General features: G+C 35.5%; 1 protein-coding gene across 1 annotated transcript; it reads right to left on the bottom strand.

Moving 5' to 3' along the window:
- Nucleotides 1-351: 351 nt before the first annotated feature.
- LOC135693576 (E3 ubiquitin-protein ligase synoviolin B) lies at nt 352-8597 on the bottom strand. The gene is made up of 13 exons (XM_065212109.2): nt 7967-8597; nt 7292-7384; nt 6570-6722; nt 5956-6004; nt 5408-5511; nt 4905-5031; nt 4408-4507; nt 3932-3997; nt 3024-3301; nt 2456-2634; nt 1903-1984; nt 1355-1559; nt 352-886 (listed from the first exon to the last, which is right to left on the bottom strand). Exons 1-13 carry the CDS (start codon nt 8093-8095, stop codon nt 616-618), a joined length of 1836 nt encoding a protein of 611 aa, XP_065068181.2. The 5' UTR covers nt 8096-8597; the 3' UTR covers nt 352-615.
- Between the last annotated feature and the right edge of the window lie 753 nt (nt 8598-9350).

Below are 9350 nucleotides of genomic sequence, written 5' to 3'. Positions count from 1 at the left end.
AATTTATAAGACAGTGTACCGAATCTTAATTGCTCAAAACTTACTGGTACTACATTCTTAAACAATGCCTGTAATAACGATGTAGTCAAGTGAAAATATTTGTTCATTATTGAAAACTGTCATAAATTTTGTGACGAGATTTATAGCCTTAACAATATAGAGCCTTTTTCAGACAAAATTGTTCTCTATATACTTCCCTTACCAAAAATCAATGCAAAACACAACAAAAAGATTCACACCAACAGAGAGCAAGGTTTTGTTTAAATCGTCGCTATTGCTGTGTAGCCAGTGTGTTGTCTATGACGTAATAGGTAAGGGCAACACTTATTAACGGTCTCCCAGAAAAAAACATTTTCAATCTTTCATAATTTCATTGTTCTGCATTGCACATACTGCTACACATAAAGATAATAATTTTTTGAAATCTAAAGCACTTCATCCCCTTATTTAATAGCATATCAAAAGGAGATCATGCGTACTGATCTAATAGTTATACTACGAAATATTTGTCAGTTAGGTATTATTTGAAGCCCAGCAACCAAAACATAGGAAGGATAATAGGCTTACCAATCTACCTCATCGAAACAAATAAATTCATAAATTATTCATTACATACTAGGTGTTAGTACCTAATCCTGCTTTGCCCGTCTCCGACGCATCTGTATCTTTGGCGTCGAGATTTTCACTGTTCTGTGAGGAAAATCTTTCTAGTCGTCGTCTTCTCAGTTCAGAACTATTATCAACGTCCGCGTCACTTCTAGGTTGGTTCGATGCGTCTGTGTCGATGTTTTCAAGCAAATCATTCATCGCATCAGAATTATTAGATTGTCGATCTTCTTCCTTTCTAGCAACATTAGAATCTGGTTCTTCTGGTTTCGAAAGTAAGCTGAAAAAGAAAAGTAATTGGATTTTTGAAAACTATCAGCAAACATTAAAGCCAGGATTTCCTTAGAGGGGGTCGCTTCGTCCACACACAAAAATGGGCACTGTTGTTACATGATAACATGAAGTACTTGATATTTGAGTCTAAAGATGGGTGTACGCACCCAGAATCCCTTTCTCGCTACGAGTAAGCTATGCAATTAAAAACTAAAAAGGGAAAATTATATAGAATGATTTTATCACAAAGCAACATGAATGTGCACTTTGTTACAACATCTGATATTTTTATTGATAGTCCTTAGACGCAGACGGAAAGGGGTTTTCAGTATAAAGTTGATAGGGGAATATATCAAATTCGAGAAAGGGGGAAAGTTTTGCCCTGAGGTGTGTCAAAGACATAGGCTAGTTTCTGAAGAGGATGGGTCAGTCTTGCATTATATGATTACAAAGTATCTACAAATATTAAACTTACTTAAGCGTTGTAATAACTTGGGAGTATTGGTTCAATTGGACAATAGCAGCATCTAGCAATGAATGCACGTTTCTTAAGACTTTGATCCTGGCTTCAACATTGGCTCTCTCTTGACCCTCCATGTTACGGAGCTCTTCTTCTGAAAGCGTTGAAAGATTTTCTAGGGGGCTCATGAAAAGTTGTGGTGGCAACGGGGAAGGCATACCTAGGAAAAAACAAGCGCATTATTATTAACCAAAATACAACTTAACTGTCACGTTGGCGTGAATCGAAACACAAAACGGTTTCATTCGAAAGAGCCGACAAAGAAGGTAACCCACCCCTGAAGCCTAAAATACAGAAGGTGAAAAAACAAAAGCATTTTTTCATGGGCAAAAACAGCTATGAATTGACTTCACTCTTCCTCAAACCAAAGTCAAAATTCGAAAAATCTCCTACTAAGACGAACCACAAGTAGCTTTCCCAGCAGAAATACGAGTCATTTTTCTTTCACAGAATTTTAGGGATGATCAGGCTTAATTCAGATAAATTTCTAACAGACCACTCACCTGGCATTGCCATAAAAGGTGGCATGAAAGGTGCCCCAGCCATAAAAGGCGGGGGAGGTAAAAATCCAGGTATTTCTTGAGCCTAGGAATAAATCAAATAAAAAATTAGAAAAATGATTTCATAACGTGGTTTTTAAATCTATTTTTTGCAATTTAGTAAATATATGGCATAGAATCAAAATATTTTGTCCATTTTAACACATGGTTAGAGCAACTTCCTAAATGTGTCTTATGCAAAGGAGCAGGTACCTTTTATAGAGCACACAGATTAACCATTTTCCTTAATGGCGTCCTTTATAGTTACTTTATAGAAGCTATCTATTAGAGTTACTTACAATCATACGCTCTCCAATAAGTGACAATGACAGAGACAGCTTTTAAATGAATGTATCACTAAGCAAATGCAAAATGTTTTTTGAAAAGACTCGCGTTTCTGGTAACATCAATTCGTATACTACTTTTTGAAAATTGGCGAGCGTTTTTCCTTTCACCAGACTGCCCGGGTATCAGATTTTATAAAAAGGAATATTTGCCAAAAATAATTCGTTCTTACCTGAGCAGCTGTTGCCGATGGTCCTTGAGATGTGGTAGCTGCTGAACCTGTCGTTGCTGAGGCAGGCGTTGAGCCCGCCGTAGTCGGTGGAGGAGCTGGAGGCTGGTTTGGTGCCTGTGGCATAGCAGGATTCCACATGGGAAATGGTGGGGGCGGTGGCATACCGACGAAACCTGGGACTGAAAAGGCAATGAAATCCATTGAAAATACCGACAGAGCATTTAAATGAGATTTACTCTAAAAATTGGTCGCCTGTTCATCAGCCATAAAATAAAGGTCACTTGCCTACAGGCTCAAGAAATCTTGTTTTCGTTAAGTCGTTACAGTCGTAGGTGTCGTATCAGTTGTGTTCTAGCGGCCCGTCCGACTTTAAGGAAACACATACACGAGTACGATAGATAAGAGTTATGCAACCGATCGCGTCATTGTCGTATGAGAAAGATCGAATCTGTTTCATATCACTGATAAGACTAGAAATCACATTGATCGGATAAAACCTATAAGGCTGATACAAAAATAAAGAAGCCAGGAGAGAGATGATAAAAACAAATATAGGACAGTTCCTTACCGTTCGGATGGAACCCAGGTTGCGGTGGAGGCGGCTGTGCAGCTTGCGCTTCAGCCTGCCTTCTTTGCTGTTGTTGCTGCTGTTGCTGCTGCTCTATAGGTCTAAGAACATCCATTCTGCACGTGGGACAAGATTGTTGTCTTTGGAACCATGATCGCAGGCAGTGAGCGTGGAAGATGTGATTGCACGGAAGTTTTTTGCCAGAGGTCATTTCCTCGCGACAAATGATGCAAACGTTGTCATGTTGAGATAACAACTCTTCTGTGGCATCGGGATAGCTAATAAAATCGAATAGAAAATTTTATTATTTGAATTTTCTTTAAGTTATCAATCATTAACAAGACTTCTCATTTTCTATAACTGGGAGTTGACGAATTTGCCAATTAGATTCATTTTAAACTGCTTTTGGATAGTTTTTTCTTAATTTGGGGACTTTTACTTGCAGAAAATCTATTGCAGTGTTCTGATTTTTTTTCACTTCTTCGAGGACAATTACCTGGCGATTGGCCACCTTCTATGCTATGAGAACCACTTCCTAAGGGGTTTTTCTTTACAGTCGCGAAATCCTCTTTTTTCAAAGCTTTTTGAGAAATCTTACCACAGTTTTCCCAGTTGCAGATGCATACAAACATTATCCATTTCCACAACCAGAAAAGAAGAATTATTTTTACCAAATAATGAGAATTTCAGAAAAACTAATGGTTTGACAGAATGCAAATAAATCCCTGCTTACGTGGGATTCCAAAACCTAAAGATTATGGGAGAATTTGATAAGCAAAAGAATGCTTGATTTTATGGTCGATAGAAACAATGATTTTTAACATATAGGTAATACTCTATGAGGAATTAACGGATATTTTCTAAAAATATAATTCGACAATTGTGAATGGGTAATTGCCACAACTTACTAATTGTTCATGTATGCAATTGCTCTTCGTGACAAAACAACATCTGAAACTGACTTCTTGAACGCCCTTCAAAGATATACAGATAAAAATATTGATGAGGCCCAGTTTCTTGTATAAGAAAAATTTATAAAGTAAAGTAGATTGATATCACAAAAACAAAAATACCAGAAATAGCAAAAAAGTGGTCTTATTTCTAGTTGATAAATTCTAGAAATTTTTTTGGCGATTTCTGTTACACCAAAACAAACTCTCGGAAGGGGCAGTGGCAAAAATAAGGTGGAAAAGAAGAAATGTCCGATTCACAGTGCCTTACAAGATGGCGAGTAAGCAAAAATGGCCAACTGCTTAAAATTTGAGGAATACAAAGGTAGATGACAGAAGCAACAACTTACTGAAATAGATAAGTGATCTTATAGTAAAGCTCCAGTATAGTAAGGCTCCACTTAAAGATTTGGCAAACAAATTATGATACATACCTTAAAGTTAAGTACATTGGCCGTATTGCAAAAAGAGGGAAAGTGTGGATCTTGATCATGATGATGACAAAAACTACGTAAAGAAGTGTTTTGAAGAAACCTAAAAAATAACCATAGATATTAGCTTCACATATCCTAAAAAATTGTAGAGTTGAATCCCGAAATAATAATTCTTGAAGAAAAATTGAATAAATAGAACAGTTATACACCGTTTAAATAGTTTATGCTAAACCAGTACTATAAAAACTGTATCAACATATTGGGTTTAATATTCATGGCAATTTGATGAAACTTAACAAATTTTAGGAAAACACAAGTGAGTTTCTATTCTATTCCTCGTTCAAAACTATCTATGATGAAAATAGTCAAATATGGTAAAAAAACGTTCTCTGTTCTGTTACAGCACAAAAAGAAAGCCAAACAAGGCAAATGTCTCAACATCACAGCAAGAGTTTGGAGCTTTGAGCATGAGATAGACAGATTAAAGGAAATCTAACCTGTAATTAGCTCTGTGTATAGAAGATATACAGTCTTGTTTTCCCAAGGGTTCTCCCTGTTCAGGTCAATTGTATGCAGGACATACTTCATAATGGTGGTAACAACCATTGTCAACAGAATGGCATACTACAAAACAATTAATTATCTTAGCAGCCTGCCTTCAAAAGGTGGTGTATAGGAAGGGAATGAATACATAAATGCTGTAAATTACATTTTTTTATACAACAAAAATAACAAGTTTATACTGCCAGTTCTTGGAGAATGTATTGCTTGATTTCAATGATTTAATCTGATTTAAAGGCCTAAATTAATGGTAATTTTTGAGCTATGTGATTACTATCTACAGGATTTTTAGGTTCTTTATAGTAGCCAAAAAATTCAATAAATGCTAAGGCCATATCACCAATTTTAGCAACACTGGCTATCTACATAAAATCTGCAAGCAATTATATGGACACAAATTGTGGTGAAAATGGATACAAATATAAGGTATAATATTTACCTCAAAGCCAAACACAAGCTGAACAGTTGCACCATTTTGTACTGTACTCCTGAAGGCATGGTGAATCAACACTGCATCAGCAAGACCAAGGAAAAACAGCAGAGCTTCAAAGAAACATTTTGTTAATTATTGTTGACAACATAAGAAATCTATCAAATAAGGGCACAAAGGATAAAATTCCATACAAAATTTAATCAAACTATGATGCAAAGGATAGAAATAGTCGTCATGAGAGTGAGTTCAAGGTCACACTAGGTATGGTAGTTTGGCTCAACTAGCCACATATATTGTTCTAATGGCACAAGGACTTGTTTGTGTAACTGTTGCAAAGTTATTGCAGGGTTTTCAAAATTTCTATGGAATGAGCAAGAAGTCTTTTTGTGTTTTCAAAGGGAATAATCAAGCAAAATCAATGGTTTATATCTTTTTGCTGCTAACACTAGGGTACAGAAAAGAATTTCATGGAACTGAGCATTGTCGCAGTTAAGAACATCCATGAAAATAAAATACATAATGACCTTCCCAAAAGCAAGTGTTAAACCACTTACCTATAGCTCTGATGTGAAACTTGAATGTGATAACTGGACTTCTTTCCATCTGAAAATTGCAATATCTCATTGTTAAACAATGAAATTTGACCAGATTTTAACTAATGAAGAGGCTATGTCACAGTTTTGTAACTGTGCCAGCAGCATAGGACATTGTATGATCTTTTAATATAGAAAGGAGTTTGGAGAAATTATATATTATTAACTGAGCCTATTTATTGAACTAGAAATTTTCAAACTGTCTGTTTAAAAACCAGGTCTACCAAACAGTTTAACAAAATGAGCTGCTTGGCTTAAAATTGCTCGTCCTGTTCATTGTTAGACAAAGATTGTTTTTCAACTCTCAATTTGCTAATACAATGTCCTGTGTCACATCTCTTTAAGAATTAAATCATTAGTAATGTTTCCTCTCTCTTTCATATCTCCTTCTTTCTACCTCCTTTTCAGAGAGGGGCTTCCTAGCTAAGAGTATCAGAGCCCAGTTATATCCTCAAACTATCATGTGACATAAACATTACTGTCTCTATAAAGATGGAAAAGGGATAAATCCTAGACGAATGCAACATTGATTATAAATTGTTTCTACAGAAATATAAGGCAAATGTGAAACTTACATAATCAATTCTATCCTCAGCCAACCAATGAAATCCTTTTAAAAATAATAAGAGTGTGAAAAGGGAGACAAATTTTGGACTAAAATCATCCCTGAACACAGTAAAAGCCAAGCAGGTTTCTGTGACTGCATACCATGATCTTTCCATTAGATGCTGTAAAAAAGAAAATGCTATATATACATTTCTACACATTAATTGGGCAAAATTTAAAATTTTCAAAAATTGGTGGAAATCACACATTTAGAAAATCAAAGATTAGGCACATGTGGGCAAGTAATACCCTATTGCCACCTCAGGCCCTATACATCTTTTCTTTAAAGAATATTACTAGACAAGATTAGGGCATTCACCCTCATAAGCTGATCCATGCAGGCAGTTTATCCGCCCTTGTCAAAATTTGTTTGCCAAAAGGCCTGATACATGTAGCTGGGATGTGAAGACAACCCTATAAATAAATGAGAAGTGCTATACTGGGTTTGGTACAATCTGAGTTGCACGAATCTTGAAGGTTGTTGCATAAAACTTGTCTATGTATTCAGTCTATAGCAGGTTGAATTTCCTCTCAATTATTTCTCAACTACTTAAACTAATAGACTGCCAATCATTAGAATTCCGCAATGCCATGCAAGTTCAGGTATGTTACTTAGCACCCTTAACCAGTTAATGCCAAAAGCTCTTTGAATGTTTTTCTTTAGTATAATTACAGTAAGGCAAATATTTACCTCCATTTCTGCAGCTCTCAGTTGTCCAAAGAACACTTTCCGCATCATTTTTCCCAAAAGCATTACCACAACAAATGCTTGAATATACAAAACCTACAAAAAGGTTCAGTTCAGTTCAGTTTCATTTTTAAATTTCCGCTACATACTTCAAATAAAACTACAATACATATGCAAAAAAGAAATACAGAAAGAAAACTAAATATCAAATACAGGACACAAGAAAAAACTGAATGGAAAATAAAAATTGAATTTCTAACTCTGCGATGGTTGGGTCAGCTATATCAGGGGGGCATTCATTTATGAACTGAACTAGCGTGGAATGCGTGTAAGTAAGACCAAAGATATTCAGCATAGACTAACAATTTTCAGTTGTATTTCTATTTTTTATTGGTGTATAACTGTATATCTGGCTTGAGTGCTACATCGACTTTTCCCTGAATTGTATACAAGTTCTATACAACAGGATAAGAAATTTTAACAGTGTAAAAAATGTTGAAAATTGATCGCAAGACAGCATTGGTCAGAGACATTTATATGTGATGTGATACGCAAGTTCGAAATACCGATTGAAAAGTTAAAAACTAAATATTAGGTTTGCTGCAAGCAATCAATCCAAAATCAATTAATTTTCACTATAAAACGCAAATAAAAATACATAATACACATCATTCTTACCGCCATACTTGGGTTTGACTTTGTAATATAAACAACAGCTGGATAGAATTGTCTTTTCTGGACAAATGCATTGACAATGGCTGCTGAAGTGAGTAAAGCACTCCCCATCGTTATCAATAATAACCTCATTTTCTCTTTTTTGACAAGCAAAGTCGCGTCACCTGAAGCCTTTTCTTTAACTTTTTAGATACGTACGAGTTTCCAGCTATGCTTTTGATGATTTGGCGATGATAATATGCAAAAACTAGAAAACTACAGATTGATTTAATTTCTTCCTCCTGGATAGGCCAAGATGGCTGCCACAAAAACACAAGTCATAAGTCTCGCAATCCAGTTAGGCACGACAGTAACCCATCTTATGGGCATTTGAATCTAGTTAAAGATTTACAAGTAAAAAGATCCGTCTTCAAGAAGCAATAGATAGGCAATAGAACTCTCCTATTTATCAGCAACGTAGCAGCCTCTTCAAAGTCCAGAAAACTTTTCAGCTTTCAAAGAAACCATCACGAGGCTGGATGATGTGGACGGGAGACAGGTAGTAACAACAAGGTAAATAACAAAGGCGATAAGAGACAGGTAACTTCTGAAATTTCTGCTTTGAAGATATTGCATCCAACTGTGTGATAAACTGCATTAGTATGAAACATAAAGTTAAGCTTTGGGGATTAAATATAACTATCACTTATCAGTTTACCACACCATGTTTCTAGGTCTTGACACGTAAGGAAACAAAAAACCTCCTTTTGAAAATACTTGAAAACTCAGTGGATTTTACAGCATGTGATACTCAAAACCAGAAAATAAAATTGCGAGAAATTAAACCACTTTCAAAGAGTAATATGCAGCAAGGAACGAGATACCGGGGGCCGGGGGAGGCTTGGCCTCCCACAGAAACTTAAATAGCACAAGTAAAATACTATTATTTTGTAAAATATGGCTATCTTTGCATTAATTTGTAAGGGCTGCCCCCCACCTCTAAACAAAAGTTATATCTCAGTCATGCAGATCTTTTTGCTCGTCTGATAAGAGTTCCGTAGGTGCACCCGTTTACACTTAATTACTTTCTTTAAATACTTTCTTTAAAACCAAACCAGCAATAAAATTCGAATGCATATTCTTACAGAGCGCTTATTTCTATAATGATATGCTAAATATTTCCCTTACCCCTTTCTTGTTTCACTTTGAGTCTTTCAATAAATATGTTTGTGAGATTCATAACACATTTCCTTTTCAAATTAAAAATTCCAAATTTGAAAACAAAGTTCACTTATGTGAGTAAATTCTTCTAGTGCCTTTTCCTTATTCAAATTTTGTTCCTAAAGGAAATTCTTGTTTCTTTTCATTCTCAGTCTCCCTCTTTAAAGTTTTTTGGGTTTTCAGAAAT

This window comes from Rhopilema esculentum, chromosome 10, assembly GCF_057945365.1.
Source record: "Rhopilema esculentum isolate cy_ngs chromosome 10, ASM5794536v1, whole genome shotgun sequence".
Classification (NCBI taxonomy): Eukaryota; Metazoa; Cnidaria; class Scyphozoa; order Rhizostomeae; family Rhizostomatidae; genus Rhopilema; species Rhopilema esculentum.
Note: the sequence above shows the minus strand (reverse complement) of the source record. Positions and strands in the feature narration are given on the sequence as shown.

Coding starts and splice junctions, on each gene's coding strand:
- LOC135693576 (XM_065212109.2), bottom strand. CDS start 8,095: ATGAGGTTATTATTGATAACGATGGGGAGTGCTTTACTCACTTCAGCA. Junction 6,005..6,569: donor CTGAGGATAGAATTGATTAT/GTAAGTTTCACA, acceptor TGCAATTTTCAG/ATGGAAAGAAGTCCAGTTAT. Junction 3,998..4,407: donor CCAATGTACTTAACTTTAAG/GTATGTATCATA, acceptor ATATCTTTGAAG/GGCGTTCAAGAAGTCAGTTT.